Here is a 23018-nt window from a genome sequence, read left to right as displayed (position 1 = left end):
CTACTATATATATATATATATATATATATATATATCTTTATCCGTGTGTGTGTGTGTGCTGTTTTTTTTTTCTCGACCTTCACAGACGTTTGAATATTTTCGTTTTGCTGTTTTGCTGTTTTGGTTGAGTCCTTCGCTGAGGCCACGCCGCCGCTAGTGCGGTGCGTTGTCCTTGAAAAGGAAAAAAAAAAGAAGAGGAAGGTGAACTAAAACGAAAAGAAAAGAAAAGAAAAAGAAGAAATAACGATGACGAGGAAACGTGTACGGATGAATTAAAAGCCACGGGCGTGCATGCATGGGCGCTTATAGTGCCTGACTGTGCGGTTGTCTGAGGCAGCGAGGAAGGTCGCGGGGGGAGCCACACGTCCTCTCGCTTTCTCTGTGGCATCTGCGCTCGTCTCCGCTGCCTTTGCTGGGAATGTGTGGGAAGTTGCATCTGCTCCGCCCCACCCTCTTCTTCCTCATATTCTCTCACTCACTGTGCGCGGCGCACATACTGCCCCACCTCATCCTTGGCCACCGCCGGGGTAGCTTAGATCCAGCACCATGTCCGCTAGCGGTGCGCCTCCGGGCGTTAATATGCCGAAAAAGCGTGACCCACGTCTTCGTGGTGTGCAGCAGCCTCCGCAGAAACAGTTTTTTGACTCCGCAGACTACGAGGTGAGGCGGCAGCAGCAACATCGGCCGCAACCTCAGCCCGATCAGGCACTCACGGCCGGGCATGGGACACGGGCTCCATCAACGAAGGGGGCGGGGTATAAATTAAATGAGCGTGAGGCGGAAAGAACAACAACAACAGGCACGCAATGAACCGGAAGAGACGTGGGGTGCGGCGGTGGCCCTCAGTAAGGAAGCTGGGGCAAAAATGAGACAATTGAGAATGTGGCTGTGGCGAAGGTGCTCTTGGGGCAACACTTTCCTCCTGTGGAGGAGGCCGCATGTGCACGCGCCTCGCTTGGACGCAGAAGTGCGGGGGTGGCGCGTGCTTCCCTCCACCCGCCAGTCCCTCCCCGATCCGCCCGATCGCATGTCAACGGGCAAGGCATTTTGCCGCCCCTTTAGCTGCACTTCTCTCGTTTAGAAGGTGCAGTCTGAGGATAGGTGGCAAGGGGAATAACAACAACAACAACAGTCGCGAGGAAGCGGAAGAGGAAGAGAGTGGAGGACAACAACGAGGGGGAAGCGAAAAAAGAAAGCACCAAAAAGAGGGTTGGGCGGAACTTTCCTTCTTCCGTCATTGCTTCCTCTCTTTGGATGCGGCTGCCATGTTCAGCAGGAGCTGTTTTTGCCCCTCTTTTCCCGCCTGCTCCATATCTGTCGATGTCCCCTCGTCTCACTATGTGTTTTTGCGCCGCTGTCCGCGCCGGTGTTGCCCTGCGCATTCTTTTTCTATCCCTTTCTCTTTCTCGTGTGCTTCGCGCGCCCAAAAGCAGCTTTGGCGTGCAGAAGAAGCGATAGCTGAGAAGCAGGAGGAAACCGCAGGGAGGGAAGGAGGGTGTGTTGCTCTCTGTCTGGTCCTTGGGAAGTCAGGGGGGATGCAGCGGGGCACGACGATGATCTCAGGCAACCCATTCAGGGAGAAAAGCAACGACTCCTCTCCCCCGGAGGACGGCGGCCGCGGCGCGCAGACAATTGCGGAGGCCATCAAGAAGGATGACGCGGCGATGGCGAAGCAGCTCGCGGTGCTCTCACGACGACCCGAGGCAAAGCCGCAGACAAAGAAAACCGTCTCCATTCGTGGAGGTGCCGCCACATGCCCGGTTGTGTGTCGCAATGGGCGAGGCCTTCGTACGGTGGAGATCAAGGAGGTGCACAGCACGGAGATGTTTATTGCAAAGAAGAGAGATGTGGGTCTCATGCGCCTTGCGCTTGCGAACAAGGAGGCGGAGATACGTCACTTGGAGGAGGAAATGGATCGTGCAGAGAAGCGGCTTCGTCAGCAGCAGGAGCAGCTTGCCAGTACGGAGGAGAAGTTCAACAATTTTCTGAAGCATAGCAATTTGGAACAGGATGCCGCTGTCAGGCGGGCTGAGGTTGAGAGCAAAGCCAAACTGGAGCGTCTCATCGACATCAAGAAACTCTCGGCACAGATCAGTCACATGGAGCAAGACATGCGCAAGACCGATGTGCAGTTGGAGCTGTGTATGGAGTACAAGAACTTTATGGACAGCCTCACGGAACCTCAGTGGTTCTACGACGTTCTCTGTGGTCTTCGTGTGAATGACATTAGTCAGGTGATTCTGCGTGAGACAGAGGAAAAGTATACGCGCCGAGCAGAGGAACTAACGGAGGCGGTGAAGCAAGCAGCAGCTCGGCGTGAATCACGCCAGCGAAGGATTGCCGCTGCACGGGAAAGAGGAACCGTCTTTCTGGAGCCGGGTCGCTCCGGTGAGCGGGACGATGGAACGTTGGAGGAGGACGAGGAGGAGGAGGTTTCCCTTGAGGTACAGCTGGAAAAGCTGCACCAAGACCTTGAGGCTGAGGCACAGCGGCAGCAGGAGGAGGCAACCGCAAGCATTAAGCGGGAGGTGGAGTCACTTTCTGTGGATGAGGTTCGTGCCGTGCTTGACAAGGCTTACCCCCAGGAGCGCATCCCAATGTACTTCACGGAACCGGATCAGATACTTGACATTTTTATCAACGTTGAGGAGGGCAACTTGTTCCTTATTCAAAACAGCCAGGAGCTAGAGGAAGAGCTAGAGCGTGTCGCCATGGAATACTTCTCTGAGCAGGAGGAAATGTCCACCATGGTGCGGCAGCGAAGTGCGCAGATGGAGTCGCTGGCGACACGGATCAAGGAGGCACAGCAACGTTTGAGCCAGCTGGAGGCGCGCTTATTGGATCTTGAGAGCATCGATAGCGGCGCCGACGCGGGGGATGATGCGGCCCGCAATAAGAATGGTGTCGGTAGCCCCAGGAGGGACAAGGCTGGAACCGTGATGCGGCAGGAGGTGCTGAAGAGGCTTATCGAGCGTGCTGTAGCAGACATTTTTCGATGTATCAGTCAGCAGCAGACTACCGCCGCGCGTCGCCCCGAGGACTCTGAGGGAGCTGAGGACGCAATGCAAAGTGGTGGCAGGGCAAAATCGCTCACGGGGCAGAAGCGAGCCTCTCAGTTCGCAGTCTTGCCCAAAAATAAGGGAAAGAAGAAGGAGCGGACTGTTACTGGCTCTGCGACTGCTGGTGGGGTGGATGCACCCAACGACGCAGATGCTGGTGCTAACATGTGGCCGGTGGAGATGCTCACCATCATTGAGAACAAGATAGACGAGTACATTCGCTATATTAACGACCCTGAAAATGGCGTGGAACAGTCACTTATTATGAGCGTTATTAAGATACGTGACAAGGAGCGTCGTCACCAGGCCCGCGTTGTGCAATTAGAACGGCAGTCAATAGAGCGAGAGGAGCGCAACCGGCGGGCCCTTGAACGCTCACAGGCACCCGTTGTGAGGCGGCGTGGGAAACCGATTATGTGGCGTTCTCGTCCACCCGTTGAGACGGCGCATGGCACGGAAGTCAAGCAAGGCCCTGTGACGACAAAGGAGGCTGACCAGGACGAGGAGTTTTTCCGATGATAAATTGCCGGAGGAACAGACCCTTGAAAAATAGGAGAAGAAGGAGGCGGAATGGGTGCGGAGTGCGAGCGCGAAACAGTAACTCTTTCTTTACTTGTCTTGCTCCCTCCTCATTTGTCCTTTTTTTGGGGGGAGAGAGGAGTTGGATCTCGTTTGAGGGGCCGTGAAGCGAGAAAACAAGCGCAGCCGCAACAGCTTTGCTTCATGGGGGTACCGTATGTAATTAGTGCCTCTCTGGTGCCTCTCAGTTCCTTTGCTTTTGAAGCGATGTAGTATAGCGGCACCGTGTCTGTGTCTGTGTATTCCCTTCCTTCCCATGTAAGTGTTGAACGCTGCGATGCTTTGGTGTTGTGGTCCTACTCCTGTTCCTGCCGTCCGCCCATGCAGCTGCCGCCTCCTTGCGACGATGTCTCTGTCGCTGTTCTGTTTCCTTGCATTGTAGTCTTTTGTAAGGCGCCTGGAAGGGGGCAGGGTACCCCCCAAAGTCTCTTGGGAGCCGCGCTTGGACGGGTGTGCCAGCCGCGGGGATGGCGAAGAAGCATCGAGTGAAGCGGCAAAAGTACGTCGAGCACCTGCGCCGCCTAGAGAAGGAAAGGGATGAGTACCTGGCAAAGCGCATACGTTCCAAGCGAAGCCGCGAGAAGCGTAATGAGGAGGACATCTTCGCCGAGGCCAAAGACGACCGCGCGATGGGCGAGAGGAAGCGTGAGCGCAGAGAGGGGCCCGATAGAAAGCAGGCGATAGTTCCTCCGCACGAGGAAAAGGCGAAGGCGGACGTGGGTGATGCCTCCGTCGAGCTGAACAAGGCGGAGAGTAACGGGAAGGATGCCGCGTTGCCGGCAGCGAAGGCAGCGGGGAAGCGACTCAACCGTAGGTACTAATGATGCGGCTATGTCCTTGTGTCTGCGGCCGCATGGGCATCTGATGATTTGTGTGACCGAAGCGCATGCGTATTTGAGGCGAGGAACACGTTTGCCTGCTGCCAATGCAAACTGCTTGACACGGGAGCTGATCCACCGCATGCGCCTTATATATACACACATACACATTGTAGTAATGGTGTGGTGTGACGCATGCGTGACGGCCTCTTTGTTCTTCTTGCTGCGAACAGAATATGACAAGGAACTTCCAAGCGTTGCGTATCTCTTGGGGCACCCGCGAATAACAGGCGAAACGAATTTGCATGAATCTCCCCAACTAATTATTTCTAACCACGTACTATTTCCGTCACTCTTTCCCTCTGCATCTTTGAGTCCCGTGGAGACTACGCCATAACTTGTCCTTCTCCTCCTGCCGCTTTTTTTTTCTGCTTGCTTCGGCGTTTAATCGTGGCTTTCGCAGAGATTTTTTTTTTTTTGGGGGGGGGGGGTGTCCACAAACACGCATGGGAAAGCCAAAAGGCCACCCCAACAGAGAGGTGGGGCAGCGCAGCAGGAAAAGTGCGCCCCGAGGTGGACCTCGCGGCCATGCGCCGTGCAACAACCCTTGTAGTGTGCCGCTGGCGATGTGGGACTTTGAGCAGTGCGACCCCGACGCCTGCTCGGGTCGGCGCTTGTATCGGCACAATGCATTGCGCCTTTTAAAGCTGCGGGAACCCTTTCATGGGGTCGTTCTCACACCAACAGCCACAGAGGTTGTGAGCCCTGCCGATGCGGACCTCGTTGCCCGCTCCGGTGCCGCAGTGGTGGACTGTTCGTGGAAGCAACTGCATGCGGTGCCGTGGCGGCAGATGAAGATGGGTGCCCCACGTCTGTTGCCGCTTTTAATGGCCGCAAATCCCGTCAACTACGGTCGGCCGTCAAAGCTGAACTGTGCCGAGGCACTGGCAGGGGCTCTCGCCGTTGTTGGCCGCATGGAGGACGCGAGGTCCGTCTTGTCGTACTTTTCCTGGGGAGAAAGTTTTTTTGACGTTAATGCGGAGCTCTTGGAGGGCTACAGCGGGTGCGCCAACGCGGCAGACGTGGTGGCTTTTCAGGAGCAGTACGTGGCAACTGAGGTGAGCAAAAGTGCGGCACGGCGGGAGATTGACTTGAATAGTATGGATCTGATGGATGCGGGTCCGCTAAACCTTAAACGAGGCAAACTAAGGAGTCGGCATACATGGCAGAAAGACGATGACAACGAGGAAGAGGAAGAGGAAGAGGAAGAAGGGGAGGAGGAAGAGGAAGAGGAAGAAGAGGAAGAAATAAAAAAGGATGCTGAAAAAAAGGAGGTTCAGTTAGGGAAATTGGAGACGTCAGGTGATGGGGGGAGTCTGCGTTCTTAGGGGAGTGGTGTCCTCTTGACGTTTTTCCTTCTGCTGTTATTCTTGTTCTTTATTTTCCTTTTTTGTGATGCGCATCATTTGTCGGGGCCTTCATTAATTTCATTGCGTCTAAAACCTTTTTTTTTGTTCGCTTCGTGCACCGGCCTTTGCCTGCTGATAATAGCGCGCGTGTGTGTGCGTTGTCAAGTCTGTTTTTCTTTTCGCCGCCGCAGTCGTTAGGGGCGTCTGGAGGAGATGCGCGGCCCAATGGGGCGAATGAGACGATATCGCGTTGACAGGCGGCGCGAGTGCCTTTTTTGTTTTTGTTTCGTTGACCCTGGCATTCAACCCTTCAGCCGCACTGGTGCTAAAGCCCCCACGCGGAGGCGGGACTGGCGGCAGTGGGGCCAAAAAAAAACAACAACAAAAACGCGCCATTTTGTCAGCTTATAACGCGAACCCAGTTACTGTGAGAGCATGCGTTTGTTGAGTTCGGTTGACTGGCGCTACGCATTTATTTGTTTGTTTCTGGGGAACTACATCTCATCTGAGGCGGGGTAAATCTTGGGCGCAGTGACCCAAACTCTGATCTCTCACTCTGGGGCCTTCCTTTTATCGTGATGGGGGGGGGGGGGAGGCAGCCCCATGCATCCAGTGAGATTGTTTGCTTTTGTTTCCTATTCTTTGACTGCCTTGCGACGCACTCTCTTTCGTCGTCCGTGCTCCTTCCCAGCTTCTCCACTTCGTGGTAGGCAGTCTAGCTTGGCCTCTCACCGCCAGCGGCCCCCGCACTGAGGAGTGTTACTGCCATCGCACCCACCTGTAGTACGTGGAGGCGGCAGAGTTCTCCCACGCCTCGCGTCTTTGTAAAAGCGTTGGTGGCTGAGTGACTGAGCGGGAGTGGGGGCGTGTGTGCGTGGGCGCGCGAGAATGGAACGCGAAGAGGAGGCGGGCAATGCAAGGGAGAGCGCGCGATACACGGGATCCTCCACGCCGGCTGGCAGCGCCGTGGAGAGCGAGCGGCACGGCGCCCCGGAGGTGTCCTACACGCCGGTCTTCTGCGTCTCCGCCGGCGACTTGCACGACGCGACCTCGGAGGACGCGGTGGAATTCGACGAGGGCAGCGGTGCGTCTGCGACGGCCCACCACGCGGCCGTCTCCGAGTTGGGGGCGTGGGAAACCAGCAATGCAGAGGAGCCGGAGAACGTCTACGAGCGAGCGTTTTTCATTCACAGAAGCCAGACGCCCCCACTGAAGGCGCTCCTCGGTTTTTCCGGCACCCCCCGCGTGAGCCCGCAGGGCCAAAGCCTGCATAGAGACCGGCACGGGTCTGTGCATTTCATAGCCTTTTCCTCCGCAACGTCCGATAGAACCATGATTGACCACGGCGCCTCGCTGGATCATGTTGCGGTTCGAACACCAGATGCGAGCTCAGGTGCCCGTAAAGGGGTTCTGCAGGCCTACCTCGCACAGTCGGTCAAAGGACGCCACGCACGAGCATCTTGGAGCAACCCAAGATTGCGCAAACTTTCTCTTACTGGCTCCCACGCGAGACATGCCAGCTACAACGTGTACAGTTGCGTGGTTGGTGATGCCCTCAGAATTTCTGTTGGGGGAACGCGTTCCACCAGTTGTCCAGTTCGTCTTCCACGTACAGAGACGAGCTCGGGTCCGCCAGGTTCCTGTTGGGAGTGCTCCACCTGTCTGGCGCCGACTGAAACTCGCACTCCCTCTCTTTCTAGTACTTGCTGCGGTACGGGCGTCGTGCGACGGCATCGCTCCGACGAGTTGCTGCAGTACCGCCTGGCTGTTCAGCATGCCAAAAAGGGCAGGTACGGATTGAGTATTCGGGACGTTCTCGCAAACCCCGACGCCGCCGATGATGAGGAAGAGGAGCAGGAGGAAGATAGTTTTGCCTTATGTGAGTAATAGTCAGCTTGAAACTCGCTCATGACTTTAGACCCCGTAACAATGTGGCCTTCCGGACACATCTTCATTACAAACACACACATACACACACACTTTTGCTTGAGAGGCAGGTGAGGAGTGAGACACGGGCATTCATTTTTTTAAATTCTTTTTTTTTCTTTTGGTGCATAGGGAGGAGAAACAAGAAGTGCGGAGCCGGGCCCACACACAGACGAATAATAAAAAGGCAACACACGAAGGTAAAGGAGGCGTATCGATAGTGTGGCCAGGCAGGGTTGGACAGCTATGGCGTCTAACAATGTAATTCGGCTCCTTTTGACGGTCTACATCCTTCTTTTATTGGCTGTGAGCTGGATCACCTCATGGGTTCTGCAGGTGCTACTCATTATCTTTACGTATCCGTTTATGAGCCGCAGCAAGCGGCAGGATTGCTGCGGTTTTATCTTCCGGTTTGTCTGCTTCGTTGGCGTTGACGTCCTGAATCCGTTTTGGAGGAGCCACATACTGAGGCCTTTTCCTAAGCTGAAGACAGGAAAGGTCCTGATTATGATGAATCACCTGAGCGCCGCGGATCCGTTTTTGATGGTTCGCCTGCTGCTCCCCTTCGACGCCACGTGGATTGCGAAGAGCGGGCTCTTTCGCGTTCCCTTCGGCGGCTGGTGCATGGCCAACGCCGACGACTTGAGGGTGCACTTTGTGAACAAGCGGGCCGGGTTTGAGACGGTGAAAGGGTCCGTGGGAGCCATGATGGAGGAGGCGCGGCTCAAGTTGCGCCGTGGACGCCCCATTGCCGTCTTTCCCGAAGGCATCCGCAACAAGGACTCCGAGGGTGGGTTGCTGCCGTTTCGCCTCGGCTTCTTCAAGTTGGCCGTGGAGGAGGGGGCGGTGATTGTTCCTGTCGCCATCAGCGGAACGCAGCACTGCTGGCCTCCCCACTCCCCCCTGATGGATCAGGCCACCGCCTACTACTCCTGCGGTGACGCCGTCGACGCGTCGAAGTTCAAGACGGCGGAGGAGTTGCGGGATCACGTGTGGCGAGTCATGACGGACTTGCGCGACAGCCATCCGGACAGGCGTGGAAAAGAAAAACAGCAGTAGTTTCTTGCCTGCGTGCGGTGCGATGCACGTCCTTCTTCAGGCTTTCGACACCCTCACGGGCGATGGTGGGTAGTCGGGTGTTCGCAGCACACGCCCACGTATGCGCGCAGGAACGCAACCAAACGATGCCAGTTATGCAGGGAGGAAACAGAGAGGGAGGGAGAGAGTGTCTACCCGAACAATGTATCCTTGCGGAGGCAACGGCAAACCGACGCAAAGACGAAGGAGGAGGTCTGAAACTTCATTATGTGGGAGGTTTTTAATGGGCGATTTTCTTTGTTTTGTGCGGGGGTTTCCTCCTTACTGGCTGAAAGATGTCTGTTCATTTGCGTACAACTGAGCGGGGCATACACGCACTCTTTTTGTTTTTCTTAACTCCTGTGTATTATATTTTTTTTCTGTCTGTGGGGGATGTGGGGCTTTGCTTTTGTTCCCTCCGCATCAAAAGGCGCTCTGCTGCGTGTGTAGTGTAAGCGGTTCGGGCAGTTCTCTCGCCACGGTGGCTGGGGCGCTGCTGAAGCAGGCAGACACGAGGGAACAGGGAGGAGGAGGGGGAAGGGACGAGAAGGGCGCAACTCCTCACTCCTCCTTTCGCTCCAAAAGTAATAACAATAATAAGACAAAAAAAAAGGGCGAGGCTAATCACACGCAGCGAAGGATTATAGAAGGCGTAGCACTCAAGCTGCGACACGCTCATTTATTCTGAACAGGGGAAGGAGGCGCTTTTGTCGCCATTCCATTTGTGTTCCTTGCACGGAGGAGACAGCCTCGTACAGAGTGCTTCTTTCAGGGTCTGCAAGGCACTGTTGACTCCGCATGCAGGCACGGGGGTTACCGGATGGGGAAATTCTGCGACGGAGGCCTTCACCGACCCCCACCCAGGAGCAAGAGGATGTGGCTCCTGCTGGCAGAAAAGCGGAGGGAGGTGCGGCTTCCGCCTTTCGGTTACCGCGTCAGGACGAAATAGTGCCGGAGGAGAGGGAGCTTTCTTCTGAGTGGAGGCAAGGTGCGGACATGACGTGTCTTATGGAAAAACTACTCGAGCAAAAGAGGAAAATGCAGACGATGGAGGAGGTGTTGGATGACCTTCATAGGGGGCTATTCGAAGTGAGAGACGCAGCCCGTAAAGCTTCTCCAAAGCAGCGACCTCATTCTTGCGGCGCTGCCTCGCCTCCGCAGAACGGAAACGCGGACCGGCGTGTAGGCGGTGAAGTTTGGTATTTTGAGGAGTCCCGCTCAGCTCCGCACGCATCGAGGGATGGGCTTAACTGGTCCGCGGCGGAGATGCAGGCGTGGAAGGCGGCGTCACTGCCCCAGCTGTTCTCCATGCGGGAAAGGCTGCTTTCTTCTCTCTGCGGTGTCTCGGACGCCATCACACGCAAAAGGTTGAGTGAAATCAAGAGCTACGGTGCTCTGAAGGACGCGCAGCGGGAGACTGACGCCGCTATCCAGGCCTCTATGCATCGTCTCTTTGGGGAGGCCTTTTGCGTTGCCTCCCTCGGGGACGCAAAGGACCTCTGCATGTTGGCCGAAAGAGTAAAGGGCAGTGGCATGGCGTCGTTTGATAGGGCCGTGTTTGAAATCAAGCAACTGACGCAGCGAGGGGGATTACTAAATTCGTGCGAAATGCTACAGACATCATTGCGTCCTAATTCGCCTTTTGCAGGCTGCTCGCGTGGGGGGCGATACCTCCGCGCCATGCGGAATTTGCTTTTGGCGTTTGCGGTGGATTCGCGAGGGAACAAGTTGCTGCACGCGCGTCGAACGGAGCTGGAAGCGATTGCGAGTCAGGAGATGGTGCACGCGGCTTTGCTCTGCGCTGCGCAGGGCCGAAACATGATCCCGCACATCCCTTTTTGCCTTTTTGGCTTGAAGGAATTTTCCAACGACCGCGCACTGGAGCAGGAGCCTCAGCGCCGTGCGCGCGCCCACACCCCGAGCGCAGGTCATGCCACCTCCGGCAAGCAGCGTCCTCTGCAGCTCCCGCAGAGGGAGGTTTCCCAACCAGCTTTGGCGTGTGATGGGAATGGCCCTTCCTCCCCCGCCGACTCCTTGCCACTGCGGTTGCACAGCGCGTCTCCCGTGCGTGGGAGCGCGTTGCGGAATCCATCCCTTCCTTCACGCAGGCGAGGGCTGGCTTGTGTTTCCAGAACTGCGCCGGCGACGCGGCGGGCCGCTGAGGTATCGTCACCCCGCTCGATATTTGCGTCTTCGCCCATTCTTTATCAAACACCCGAGGCGCGTCGCCAAGTGTCGGCGGCCGCGTCGAGGTCGCGGATGAGAACGACGCCGCTCGGCAGGAAGTTCAGCACAACCGGGGCCTCGTCTGCGGAGGAGATTCAGATGCTGGGAACGGCTGTTCAGCTGACGGTGTCTACGCCGTCAGTGGAGGAGAACTCACCGCGTCAATGGCCAATCGCGCGGCAGCACGTAAGCCGGCACGAGGCAGGCACAATATTGCCGTCGCGAGTGGAGCGGCGTGTGGACAGTCGCAGGGCTCCCGCCGTGTCGCCTTCGCGGTGGCGCGTGAGTGGCCATTGACGAATGCGGCTTGGACGCAGGGCGTTTGCCTCACTGAGGCACGCGAGGGCAATTGGCACAGCAATCTTGAGGGAGGAAGAAAAAAAATGTGGGAGCGAGCAAGTTGTGCTCGACGCGAGGGGGCGGAGAGAAACCGCGGTCAGTTTCTCGTCCCCTTTTTCCATTTGTTGTTGTTGTTGTTGTTGTTTTTTTTTTTTCGTTCTTTCGTACCTCGTGCTTACCAATTCCTTTGCCCCTGCCTGTACATTTTTCGTTTTTCTTTTGTTCTCTTTTTTTACTGTATATCCTCTTTGCTGTCGCTCTGCGCCGGATTCCTTCTTTATGTGAATTCGCACATGAATGTTGCGTTTTGTGTTGTCATTCAGCGCTTGAGGGTGCTGGCTTCGGTGGCCACGCCTTTCCCGGAGAGGGGTCCCTCCCCCTCCGCTCGTACTCCGCTGCGTCATGCTTTTTCCCTCCCCGCCTGAAACAACAACAACAAAATATCTTTTGCTTCGTTTCTGTTTTTTTTTTTTTCACCCGCCGCAGTCGAAGCGGCGCTGGACGGTGGCTGCCCCTGAAGCGCGAAGGGGGGAGGAGCGGAAGACACACGCGCAGAGGCGGAAAGGGTGGCATGTCGAACCTGTACGATGTTCTGGGTGTCCACCACGAGGCGGAGGATGACGCCATCGCAAAGGCGTACCGCCGCCAATCCATGGCGTACAACCCGCAGTGTAACCCCAACCACCCTGACCCAAAGGCGCTCGAGAAGCAGTTTAAGCACGTCTCCCAGGCGTACGTGGTGCTGTCCCACCCCAAGGCACGCGGCATCTACGACATGTACGGTGAGGAGGGTGTGAGACACGGTGGGACAGGCCAGCAAGGAATTCCCGGAGGCATAGACCTGGATGCTATTGACCCCTATGAAGTGTTTCGCCGCTTTTTTGGCGTGGATAACCCGTTTCAGGTAATTGGTGATATCAGTGGGCTGCGCAACAACCAGCACAATTTCTTTAGCTCCACTGCTGTCATCCCAAAGACCCTGGCAAAGGTTCCGCCCATTGAGGTCTCCCTGCCCGTGACGCTAGAGGACGTGTTCTACGGTGCGATGTGCCGCGCCGCCTGGCAGTCGCACCACTTTCATCAGGGACAAGACACAGTGACGGAGGAATGCTTTGACCTTCGTGTGCCGAAGGGCGCCCACGCCGGTGACAAGTTTGTCGTGGACGGAAAGGGCAACTGGAGTGAGGGGTTTGCGAGGGGAGACGTGGTGGTGGTGCTGGAGCTGCTGCCCCATGACCGCTTTCGCCGTGAGGGGGACGACCTTGTCGTCGTGATCCCCATCACGCTTAGCGAGGCGCTCTGCGGTGTCACGCTGAATGCCAAGACAATGGAGGGGGTCGACATCACCGTCCTCATTGATGAGATTGTGCACCCCAAGTACCGCCGCCGCGTTGCGGGTCAGGGCCTACCGCGCAATGAGGACCCTTCCAACCCGCGTGGAGACCTCATCGTGGAGTGCGACACAAAGTTCCCTGGTTTCTTGACGCTAGAGCAGAGGTCGGAGCTGCGCCGCATCCTTGAGGCGAAGTGAAGCCCCCCGTTGAGCGAAGGACCAGAAGGGAGGGGGGAGGTCGTCTGCTTGCTTGCAAAACACGCAACAAACGCGAGCAGAGGATGGGGACAAAATAAGCAAGAGGAAGAAAGAAAGAAAGATGTATGATGAATGCAATACATCTGCATCTTCACACTGAGAGGCGCTTCGGCGTCACCTTGTCGTGGTTTTTGGGGATTTACACCTCGTCTGCGTGGACCTCGTCCATATGTCATGTAGAGAGCCAATGCCGCAATGGCGGCACTGGTGTGGACCTTGATGTGTTATTGTGTTTTGTTTACTGTTCCTGCCACACTCGAACCTTTTTTAAGCTTCCTCGTGTTGGGAGCCTCTGGAGGGCCTTGCGTGTAATGGGTGTGGGCGTGTTACGAAATGCTCTTCCCCTTCATCTCCGCCTCGGTTTCTTGTGGTAGGGAGAGAGGAAGCGTGCCCATTCACCGCGGCCCGTAGGATCTTTGGCCTAAACCACTCGGGGAGGGGCAGGAGAAAAGCGATGACTGAGCTTTCTTACCATTCCTCAGACAAGGGCAGTCGCGAGCTCTCGGCGACGGACGTGAAACAGCATGAGAAGAAAGACGTGTCCGACAGCTACAGCGACGGCTTTGAGAGCGCCTCATCGAGGGAGCCCTCGCGCGCGTCTAGTGCGTCGAAGGGCAGCGGCCGCGGCGGCAAGGGGCCCGCGGCCGTGGGTCTGGCTGCACATGTCCGAGCGGACGAGGTGGACGGCGGCGAGGGCAGTGCGAGCTCCAGGAGCACGAGCACGAGCCGCAAACATGAGGCCTGTGACAAGCACGAGGAGGCACTTGCTCTCTTAGAAAGGGAAAATCACTCCGACAGAGACGCCTCCGAATCGGTGTCGAGGATGTCGAGCGTGAGCGGGGACAATGCGGCCTCGAGGAGCACCTCGGGAAAGATTGACAGTTTGATTCAGCGTCTCAAAAATCAAGGGCATGCACCGAATGAAAAGGTGCAGGAAGAGGGGAAGTCGACCTCGCCCTCGCCCTCTAAAAGGCCTCAGGGGGAGGCGGCCGGGGCTGGCCGCGGCGGTGAATCAATGGCTGTGCAAACAGCGGAGGACCTCTCTAACCTGCTCGCGCAGAATGATGAGCTTCGCATGCGGGTGCTAGAGAATGGTCGTGCAGGGAAATACTCCGGCGGACACAAAAGGAGTGCGAAGAGCGGTAAAGACAGGTCCCCGCATGGACGTCTGCAGCTGCGAAAGACAACCGCAGCGGTTCAACAGGCGCTGCGTCGCGAGCAGGCCCGCCAAGAGCTGCGCGGAGAGCGGGAGTATTTGGTGTCGCTGCGCAATCAGCTACGCAAGAAGGTCTTGGCAAAGAAGCGACTACACGCCTATTTTTCTCTCATTGAAGATTGCAAGGCCGATATCTCGAGGCTCACGGAGGAGAAGCGCGCATTGTCACTGGCGATTCGCCAGAATGAGAGGGTGCTGCTGAACAACGAGGTGGGGCAGGCCTCGGAGATGGCGCTCAAGCGACTCAAGGAGGAGATGCGGGCTGAGACGGTGCTGACGCGGCGTTCCCTGGAAAAGGCCCAGCGCGACGCAACCGAGGCGGTGAAGATGCACCACGACGCGGAACTTCGCGTGCAGAAATTAGAGGAGCAGCTGGAGGGGGCGAACAAAAAGGAGGAGGAGGCGACGGAAAACTATGACCCGGAGGTGCGTGAGCTTATCGAGGAAAACCAAAGGAAGGCCCAGAAAATTCAGCTGCTGCGGCGGGAACTGCGCCAACTGAAATCAAAGCCGCCGAACTCTGCGCATCACGGCGCCAAGGAGGCGAGTAGGAGGGACGCCGAAAAAGAGAGAGTCTACCTTGTCAAGCGCATACAACGGTTGCGAAAAGAGTTGGAGGAGTTGTCAGCGAAGGTCAAGCAACAAAAGGTGCACGAGGAGCTGAGGCGAAGTGAGGCCCTGTTGTCAAATGAGGATAGCCACACCGATTTACAAAATGTTGATTCAGCGCAGAAGCGTCACTCCAGTGGGGCAGATGCCCCTCCGAACGTCGAGGAAGGCGGCGACAAGGGGCGGGAATTGACATCGGGGAAAAGAACTACCTTGATGTCACAAAACTCCTGGGCACCGAGTACCAGCACATTGAGTGAGTCCAAGGGAGATTCGATCGACAAGACCATTGAGGAACTTAGGCACCGCGTGGAACAGGGGCGAGCCAGTGCTGAAACACTGACAACCGAGCGACGCAGTTCTGTATCATCGACGCACATCCCGGGCAAGCCTGCCTCAGACCACACCCTCATACATGAGGCGGGGCACTCTTTACGTGGCACACCCGTGGAGCCGGAATTCCTTCAGGGTGAGAATGATGCGGTGTTGGAGGTCAAACATGAAGCCGAATTGGACGCACCAACGTCGGAGGAGGAAATCAAGCATGAAGCTCGAAAAGAGCTTTCAACGTCAGAGAAGGAAGTCAAGCATGATGTCGAGTTGGAACCACCAACGCCAGAGAAGTCAGAAGAAAAAGAAGTACAAGATAAGAATGACAGCCACGCAGTTGCGTCGTGGTTTGATGACGATGATGCCAGGACTGGGGATACTCCAGAGAAGGAGGTTTTGAAACCCGCTGTTGCAGCCGGTCTGCACCTGGCTGAGCAGCCTGACGCCAAGGAAGGCGACGTCACGGAAAATGCCCCGGCAGAAGTACAGGACAGTACTGACAAGAATGCTGGCATGGGGGCGGAAGCCGCGGCTGAAGAAGACCGTGTAGAGACAGGGCTCGCCGAGGAGGAAGTTGCCGCTGGAAATGGGGCGGGTGCAAAGTTAGATGCTGTCGTCTCTCCTCCGGCGCCTACGGACGAACCTTCGTGGCTCGACTTTGACTAAAATCATGGAGGAAATGGAGGACAAAAGGCGCTTCAAGTGAGCCGCATGGGGGGGGGGTGCTGGTGTACGTGCCTCCCTCTTGGGGTGCGTTAATCTTTTTTACGCCCCTACTCTTCCTGGTCACCCCGGACTTCAAGCGCGCACTTTCCATAGGGAGGGAGTGACGGAGAGAAAGAGAAAAGGAAGGAGAGAGAGCTCCCACCGGCAAGATCCAGTCTCACTTGTTTTATTTAGAGGGATTTTTCTTTTTTTTTTTTTCCTCGGTGTTTTTGCTTCTCCTTCGTCGTCGTCTGCAGTCTCTTTTGGCCGGCGGTGGTGTTTTACGTGCGCTCGATTTGTTCCCCCTCCGCCGCTTTTTCCTTGGAGACAATTACTTTCCTGCGAGTGTGGCGGGGGCGCCCCACCGCCCCTCCCAACGCCACACTCGGACAGGGTGGTGGTGCCGCGTAGCAGACATGTCCCCGTCACCGTCGCATCACTTTTTCCCAGTCGTTTGTTGTATGGCGTGCGTCGCATTGGCCGCCCACTCATGTACCGTGTGTTTTTCTCTTTTTATGTACAGTGTGGACATATATATGTGCCTTTCTCGGGATAGAACTCGGCGCACGACACATTTGCCCTGAGTATGAAAGCAAACTAACAGGAATCATGACAGGAGCAAACAACGAAGGCAAGCGCAGAAAAAAAAAAAGAAGGTACCAAAGTCGGACGACGCCATTGGGGCGGTAGAGTTGCTTCTTGTCCGCCGGCGCCGGCGCCGGCTCTGGTAGTCGTCTGCGGCGTTGCCGAGGTGTGTGGTCTGTTGCCTGCCTGCTTCGTCGGTTCTCTTTGCTTTTTGTGTTGTCTCTCCACCCTGCCGGTGTCCCCTTACCCTTCCACTTCTTTCCCTTCCTTTGCTCTACCTATCCTTGGCGCCCTCCCATTCACCGCAAACATGCTCACAAACCGGTTGCAGAAGGAACTGACGAAGACGAAATTTGCTGCCTTGGTTTGTTTTTATTTTTGGGTGAGCGGGGAGGCGCAGTTGGGGGTGTATGCAAACACCCTCACTGACGCCGCGCCACGCGACGCGTCGCCTCCCCTCCTCCTTCGGTGTCGCCGGGGGGAGAAGAGCGACGGCGACGAAAGAGGAAGGAGGAGCGGAGGCCGCCGCGCCGCCACTGTCGTGCCACGCAGCGGCAGAAATTGGGGCCTCCGGTGCAAGGCCGACGCAGGCATTGCGGGCGCGAGAAGAGTTAGAGCCGGAGCTGCGGCGCCTGAGGGCGGAAAACGCCAAACTTCAGCTGGTGGAGGAGCAGTTCTGGGCGCTCCTGGCGGAGAATGAGGAGCTGCGGAAAGCCGCGGCGCACAACGGGGACCGTGGCGGGGCCCCTGACACTTCTGGGCGCCGGCTTACCGGCGCATTTCTGCAGCGGAGCAGGAATGAGGGGGACGGCGAGGGAAGCTGGCGTGTATCTTCCTGTGCTCGTGCCCTCCGCGAGTGCATGGATCTTCTTATTGCGAGGGAGCTGCAGGACGCATCGCAGACGGACTGCACAGAGGCTGTGAAGAAGCAGCTGGAGCAGGAGGACTCGGTGGCAACTTATCTACTCTGGGTGCGCGCGAGACGAAGAGAGGGCGGCCCTGAACTACAACCAAATGACATCCTCCTGCCGCATCACGGACAACCCGCGGTCATGGGCGGAGGAGGAGGAAAAGTTGCGCCTCGCAACGAGACGGCTGTCCGAGACGGAAGCTGTGTGGCTATTCCCCAGCTTCAACAGGAGTTGAACGAAACGGAGGCGGTGCTGTTGCGACGCCGTCTTGAATCTGCCGAACGTGAGTTGCAGGAGGCACGTGAGATGTTGGAGCTGGCAAACATGGGCCGCGCCGCCGCACTGAAGGATTGCGCCCGACTGAGTGGACAGGTGACTACGCTGACGGGGCACCTGCAGGAAATTCTCGAGTCTCACAAGACGTCGCATGACTTGTGCCTGGAGAACGAGGCGCTCAATGCGCTTGTAGAAAAGCAGGCGGGAAGCATCAAAGTAAGAGACCAGCTTCTCACTGAGATGCGTGTCACGTTGCAGCGTCTGCAAAACACGCGCTCCTCAGAGGAGGTTTCTCTTGCCGAGGCGAACGAGCGAGTGCGTCAGCAGCTTCTTGACCGCCGACCCGTGTCCGCCTCTGTATCGACCGGTGACTAACAGTCTCTGCGCTTCCCCCCCCCCTCCCCCTCCTTCCTGTTTTTTTATCTTCTTCTCATGCCTTGAAGAAACGTTATGCACGCGTCTTTTTTGTTACATTTATTGCACATTGTGTATTTACTGATATAACTACATTTATATGCGTATATATATATATATATATGTAGATGTGCCTGTGTGTGTTTTTTTGGTGCTGTGACACCTTAACTTCTCTTCTCTTCTCTTGCCTCTTTATTTCTTTTTTTTTCTTTTGTCAAAACCCTCCACAACTTTTTTTAAAAAATTACTATTGGAGCTTTTCCTCACTCTTCTTCTGCCTCGTTATATGCAGTGCATCTCAACTACATATAATACACCTGCACGGCGCCAGCCTTCTATATAGCATCCAGTGGCGTTGCGTTTTGTAGACGGGGCGACTCAATGCTGCGACACGTTTATCCAGAAGTTTTTCGCGGGTGCACAGCCAGCACGTCTGGTCGCATGGCGGGGAATTTCAACGGCGCGTGCCAGCGGCGGTGTGTCGCCTCGACGCCCATAGTCACACTGGTGACGGGGAAACAAGGGCGGAGCAAGAAGTTTAGCGTGGGCGAGGAGAATCTCGGGGCTGCCGCATCGGGTGCTGTTCCGATGCCTCCTGCGGTGACTGTTATTTTTCCTTCCGCATCGCCAAACTCCGACGCCGCGGCGAATGACGGGCCGCAGATGATGGAACTGGGCTTTTCGCAGTGCAAGAGCCTTTACACATGGGAGGGGTCGCGTAAGGAGCCTGGGGTGTTTATGCCTGTTTCCCACCGCGAGAAAACTCCCCTGCAGCGTCTCTGCCTCTTCGGAATGCCACGTGGATACCCGGAATCATGCGAGGTTGGCTTTCGTCGTTACTTTCTTCTTTCGCTCTGTAGTTCTTCAGTTTCCAGTTTTGCCTCCTCTATCGGCTACCAGTCTATTCTGAACGGGTTTTTTCTTGGTTCATCTCCCCAGCTGTGGATGTTGAAGGACCTGCTCCCGGCACTCGCCGCCGCGTACCTGGCAAATCGTATTGTTTCGTACGAAAACCGACCCAAGTTTTGGTTCTTCGTTAGCGTTGGAATGCACAACCTCTCCGTGATTGCCGACATGCTCATTCCCTCGCTGCTCTCGCAGCATCTCCTGTTAGGCGCCGTCATCACCTCATGCGTGCGGCAATCGGCGTCGCTCATGTTTTTGGTGTCACGCGCCGCCGCCCTGCAGCACTTCGCGGTGAGCAACAACCTTGCGGAGCTCACAAAGAAGCTAAACTCCTTTGGGATGGTGATTTACACGCTTTTTACGGCATTGGGCATCATGTATACCTCCGTTGTGACCTCGCTGGCGGCGCAGCTTGTCACTGTCGTGTTTTGCTGTGCGTTGAATCTAGTTTTATCCTACCTGTCAATGAGCAAAATGGCGTTTCGGATTTTGAATGTCACGACCCTCTCTGTGGTGCTGCGCGACTACGTGGGCAGGGAGGGCGTGCATCGGCGTCACACACCCACCCCAAACGAGGTAAGCGAGCGCATTGGGCTGCGCATGCTGGATGAGAAGGCATGCGACCCCAATGATCGCACCAGACTTTTGTACGTAAGTCCTCCCGTGAGCAAACTTCGGGTGCGGTTTGATAGGCTTGAAGAGGATGTCCTGTATGCTTGCTCATCGGAGATGTTTTTGTTGGCCCTGTGGGAACCGGTGGCCCCGTTGTCGTTGAAAGAGTGCTGGCTGCGCTGGGAGCTTCCAAGGGCGTGTAGCTTGTTTCGTTCAAAGTCGTCGTCAGTCACCGAAGGGAAAGGCATGCTCGTTCACAACGGCACCTCTCCGCGACTTGTGCTGTTGATCCACCAGGAGTGCGATCAGTTGCATCTAATGACGGCCTACCTTTTGGCCTACACCGCACTGTTGTACCACGCCGAAACGGCGGGGGAATTAACGCGCTTTCTCCGCTCATGCAACGAGGAACAGTCGGTGTGGTTGCGGCACGGCGCCGAGTTGCATGAGGCGCTTCGGCGTGCGGGCTGGGACGTGGAACAGCTCGCCTTGGACCCCCCGGACTTTCGCCTGTCGAATCTGCGCTTTGCCACGCGCACGGTGCAGCAGCCCCCCTACTGCGCAGGGCGGGAGCGGGATGGCAGCCACGCAAGGCGTCGACAGACCAAAGAGTGATACGTTGCCGCCGCCGCAGATGTGCAACGCACACAAAACACGGCAATGCCAAGCACCGACGCGCAGTGAAGGAACGCGGAGAGAAGCACATGCTTCTGCACGAGCGCCTCACCTTCTTGGCAGTATTATTGCTGAAAGGGCGAGAGAGACGGATACGCAGAAGAAGTTAAAATGCGCCGAAGACGAAGAAAGGAGCGGAAGCCTGCGACAAACTGAGGGTCACATATTTGTCCAAAGCCTCAACCCCTTCCTCTGTTCGTTTGTTCCTTGCCGTTGTTGGCGTTGCTGCTGTTTTTTTTTGTCCGCCTGTTGCCTGTCTGCCGTGTTGCAGTCGTTTTGGCTCTGTGGAAGTATCCCTGGAGGAAACGTTCTTCTTCACCACAAGTGTAGCTGCTGGAGCCCCAGTGATGCTTTGGCTGGGGCACCAACGACGCATGCGCACAACTCCTTTTTCCTTCCAGCGGAACCTCAAAATGAAGGAGCTGCTGCTGCTGGGCGGAAGGATGCGGGGTGGGTGGGTGAAAAAATGTCCATGCGGCGCTAATGCCAAGGCATGCACCGCTTCTTTTGTTTCCGATGCGTGTGCTTTTTTATGCTTGGTTGCGCTGCTGCTTTTGTGCGCCGTTGCCCTGCAACTCTCATCTTCTCGCAATTGGTTCCGCCCGTTTTTCCTCTCGAAGCATGAGTGTGGGTGCTTGTGTATTTTTTTATCTGCTCTCTCTGTTGCGTGGGTCTCCGCCGCCGATTCCTTGTCCTACGGGGCCCCCCTCTGCGTGTGTGGGCCATCGCGGCCCCCCGCCTCGCTCAAGTGTCGCATCTGTTTCACATTAATTTACGCACCTCCCCCGAGGCGTCTGGGGCGGTGCGGAGGAATACATACATTTTTTTATATTCGTCTGCATCTGCACATCATCCTCTCCCCACTCCCGTCCCCCTCCTGCTTTCCTGTGCTCTTGCTGACTCGCCCGGCCTCTGTGTCGCAACTGTTCGTGGGTTGCTTTCTCTCACTGCAGCCCTCGCGGGGGATGAAACTGCGGTGGCGCGCCGCTGCCGCCGTGTGCGGTGCGACCCGAACCGCCCATCACTGCTCCTTCCCTCCACTCTTTGCCTCGTACCGCTGAAACGTGGGAGAAACGTGAGGGAGCGCACACTGCCCCAACTACAGCGTAGGGAGTAGCGACGGCGCAGATACGTAAGCAATCGAAGAACAACAACAAAAAAAACACCCTAAACCACACACGCAAGTGACACAATACAAGCAAAAAAAAAAGAATAAGAAGAAAAAAAAGAGGCAGACAAGACTGGAGCTTGAAAAGTATTTGCCGGCTTTTGTTCGTTTCGTTCTGTGCCTCATTCATCCCCTGTAAGTTTTCCCTTGCTTTCTTGGGGGGTGCTCCAATGGCTTTGGTGTCGCGGTCCTTCGCCGAGTATTATGCCGCGTTGGTCGCGCGTGAGCCTTTGCCGGATGAGCTGCTAAAGCGCGTATGCCGAGAGGAAACAGGCAGGCGGAAGCTCATCGAGGCGGAAGTTGATGCAGCCGTCAATGATCTTCTTCATGTGATGGGCGTCATGATTGGCGAGCGGAAGAAAAAGGCGGCCGACACTAGGCGGCATATTTCGTACGACAAACATACGCTCGCGGTGATGGAGCAAGAAACAGCAGTGTGGTTGCCGCCGGTTCCACCGCGTGGCATCGTGCCACCGAAGAGGCGTTTCTTCCCTGGGTTCCCAAAGACAAAGTATAACCAGCTTCTGGCGGAGGAGCAAGAGCTGCGTCATTGGCTGACTTCGCTGGAGTTGCGCCAGCGCGCTCCCATCGAGAAGATGTGCTCCGATTCATGGTTTCTTTTGCTTTGCTTGGGTCAGTGCAGTGAACGAGAGGCTGTCGGTCGTGCGCGTCTGGAGCGTGAGGAGGAGGAGGACCGTCTCTGCATTCGTCGTGACGTCTTCCGTTTGGCTCCACCGGACTACTTTCGCCGTCTCTGGATGGAGCGGTACGGAGTGGAATCCGAGCCCAAGGAGAAGACATTCGCTGAGCTGTGGGAGGAATCTCGTAAGGAGATTGAGCAAGAGGAACACGAGGATTGGCGCTGCATGCTGCGGTGGCTTTTTGACATGTACGGAGTTAGTCTGTTTTCAGTTAGCCGCAAAGAGGTCTCCGAGCGTTACGAAATTGAAGAAAAGGAAACCGAAGAACTCTGGACATCAATGGTGAAGTTGTCGCGCAACACATTTGGGCCATATTTAAAGTATACTGCCCTTGTGGCCTGGCACTCAACGGGTCATCCTCCGCTGCTGCGCGAACTTACTACGTTGGCTGCAGGACACGCTGGCCAAGAGGAAGCTGAAAGGAAGGCAAGGGAAGAGGAGGAAAAAAGAATGCTTACTATTCACGGTTCATCGGAGGCGTCCTCATACGAAGAACAGGAGGGCGCTCGTGGCGACGAAAAAGATGATGCTTGGCAAGAGCTTGGAGAAGAACCGCAGGATGCACACGGGACGGAGGATGGAGCTCCACCGCAGACCCATTCGGGCATTCATGCCTCATCGAAGGTGTCTTCGCATCCCGAAGGCGAACAGGCCGCCGAGCACGAAGATGAGGCGCATTCGGGCATTCATGCCTCATCGAAGGTGTCTTCGCATCCCGAAGGCGAACAGGCCGCCGAGCACGAACTGGAGGCGGTGGCTGCACCAGAGGGACACCAAGAGGAGGCAAAGGAGCATGCGTCTGCCCATGCAGCAGTGGAGGGCGGGGAGTACCCGGTGGAGGCCGAGGCGCCCGCCGCTGTCGCCGCCGAGCACGAAGCGGAGGCGC

General features: G+C 56.4%; 11 protein-coding genes across 11 annotated transcripts in view, besides 11 other annotated features; all 11 read left to right on the top strand.

Moving 5' to 3' along the window:
* Positions 1 to 4: 4 nt before the first annotated feature.
* Positions 5 to 35: a microsatellite.
* Positions 36 to 174: 139 nt separating this feature from the next.
* Positions 175 to 241: a microsatellite.
* An 871-nt stretch (positions 242 to 1112) lies between these two features.
* Positions 1113 to 1131: a microsatellite.
* A 404-nt stretch (positions 1132 to 1535) lies between these two features.
* Tco025E_02345 (flagellar associated protein) lies at positions 1536 to 3578 on the top strand (the record flags this gene model as incomplete). Its single annotated transcript, XM_029369273.1, has 1 exon — positions 1536 to 3578. One exon carries the CDS (start codon positions 1536 to 1538, stop codon positions 3576 to 3578), a length of 2043 nt encoding a protein of 680 aa, XP_029230637.1.
* A 527-nt stretch (positions 3579 to 4105) lies between these two features.
* On the top strand, positions 4106 to 4459 carry Tco025E_02344 (uncharacterized protein; the record flags this gene model as incomplete). The annotated part of the gene is made up of 1 exon (XM_029369272.1): positions 4106 to 4459. One exon carries the CDS (start codon positions 4106 to 4108, stop codon positions 4457 to 4459), a length of 354 nt encoding a protein of 117 aa, XP_029230636.1.
* Positions 4460 to 4962: 503 nt separating this feature from the next.
* Tco025E_02343 (pre-rRNA-processing protein TSR3) lies at positions 4963 to 5844 on the top strand (the record flags this gene model as incomplete). Its single annotated transcript, XM_029369271.1, has 1 exon — positions 4963 to 5844. One exon carries the CDS (start codon positions 4963 to 4965, stop codon positions 5842 to 5844), a length of 882 nt encoding a protein of 293 aa, XP_029230635.1.
* Positions 5845 to 6753: 909 nt separating this feature from the next.
* On the top strand, positions 6754 to 7752 carry Tco025E_02342 (uncharacterized protein; the record flags this gene model as incomplete). The annotated part of the gene is made up of 1 exon (XM_029369270.1): positions 6754 to 7752. The coding sequence occupies one exon, from the start codon at positions 6754 to 6756 to the stop codon at positions 7750 to 7752; it is 999 nt and encodes a 332-aa protein (XP_029230634.1).
* A 69-nt stretch (positions 7753 to 7821) lies between these two features.
* Positions 7822 to 7845: a microsatellite.
* A 192-nt stretch (positions 7846 to 8037) lies between these two features.
* Positions 8038 to 8850, top strand: Tco025E_02341 (1-acyl-sn-glycerol-3-phosphate acyltransferase; the record flags this gene model as incomplete). Its single annotated transcript, XM_029369269.1, has 1 exon — positions 8038 to 8850. One exon carries the CDS (start codon positions 8038 to 8040, stop codon positions 8848 to 8850), a length of 813 nt encoding a protein of 270 aa, XP_029230633.1.
* Positions 8851 to 9381: 531 nt separating this feature from the next.
* Positions 9382 to 9420: a microsatellite.
* Positions 9421 to 9666: 246 nt separating this feature from the next.
* On the top strand, positions 9667 to 11391 carry Tco025E_02340 (uncharacterized protein; the record flags this gene model as incomplete). Its single annotated transcript, XM_029369268.1, has 1 exon — positions 9667 to 11391. The coding sequence occupies one exon, from the start codon at positions 9667 to 9669 to the stop codon at positions 11389 to 11391; it is 1725 nt and encodes a 574-aa protein (XP_029230632.1).
* Positions 11392 to 11555: 164 nt separating this feature from the next.
* Positions 11556 to 11595: a microsatellite.
* Positions 11596 to 12004: 409 nt separating this feature from the next.
* Positions 12005 to 12964, top strand: Tco025E_02339 (heat shock protein-like protein; the record flags this gene model as incomplete). The annotated part of the gene is made up of 1 exon (XM_029369267.1): positions 12005 to 12964. One exon carries the CDS (start codon positions 12005 to 12007, stop codon positions 12962 to 12964), a length of 960 nt encoding a protein of 319 aa, XP_029230631.1.
* Positions 12965 to 13478: 514 nt separating this feature from the next.
* Positions 13479 to 15845, top strand: Tco025E_02338 (uncharacterized protein; the record flags this gene model as incomplete). The annotated part of the gene is made up of 1 exon (XM_029369266.1): positions 13479 to 15845. One exon carries the CDS (start codon positions 13479 to 13481, stop codon positions 15843 to 15845), a length of 2367 nt encoding a protein of 788 aa, XP_029230630.1.
* A 239-nt stretch (positions 15846 to 16084) lies between these two features.
* Positions 16085 to 16103: a microsatellite.
* A 776-nt stretch (positions 16104 to 16879) lies between these two features.
* On the top strand, positions 16880 to 18031 carry Tco025E_02337 (uncharacterized protein; the record flags this gene model as incomplete). The annotated part of the gene is made up of 1 exon (XM_029369265.1): positions 16880 to 18031. The coding sequence occupies one exon, from the start codon at positions 16880 to 16882 to the stop codon at positions 18029 to 18031; it is 1152 nt and encodes a 383-aa protein (XP_029230629.1).
* A 123-nt stretch (positions 18032 to 18154) lies between these two features.
* Positions 18155 to 18200: a microsatellite.
* Positions 18201 to 18238: 38 nt separating this feature from the next.
* Positions 18239 to 18286: a sequence feature (GA-rich).
* Positions 18287 to 18451: 165 nt separating this feature from the next.
* Tco025E_02336 (uncharacterized protein) lies at positions 18452 to 20203 on the top strand (the record flags this gene model as incomplete). The annotated part of the gene is made up of 1 exon (XM_029369264.1): positions 18452 to 20203. The coding sequence occupies one exon, from the start codon at positions 18452 to 18454 to the stop codon at positions 20201 to 20203; it is 1752 nt and encodes a 583-aa protein (XP_029230628.1).
* A 1260-nt stretch (positions 20204 to 21463) lies between these two features.
* Positions 21464 to 21491: a microsatellite.
* Positions 21492 to 21499: a microsatellite.
* Positions 21500 to 21601: 102 nt separating this feature from the next.
* Positions 21602 to 23018, top strand: part of Tco025E_02335 (uncharacterized protein) — a gene marked incomplete at both ends in the record, with an annotated part of 1857 nt that continues 440 nt past the window's right edge. The window contains one exon of the mRNA XM_029369263.1: positions 21602 to 23018. This exon is cut by the window's right edge and continues 440 nt beyond it. Within this exon, the coding sequence (XP_029230627.1) occupies positions 21602 to 23018 (1417 nt within the window).

The sequence above is a fragment of the Trypanosoma conorhini genome (genome assembly GCF_003719485.1).
Source record: "Trypanosoma conorhini strain 025E chromosome Unknown Tco_14.4_contig_00090, whole genome shotgun sequence".
NCBI classification, from domain to species: domain Eukaryota; phylum Euglenozoa; class Kinetoplastea; order Trypanosomatida; family Trypanosomatidae; genus Trypanosoma; species Trypanosoma conorhini.
The sequence above is the reverse complement of the archived record's forward strand: the minus strand, read 5'-3'. Positions and strand labels throughout refer to the sequence as shown.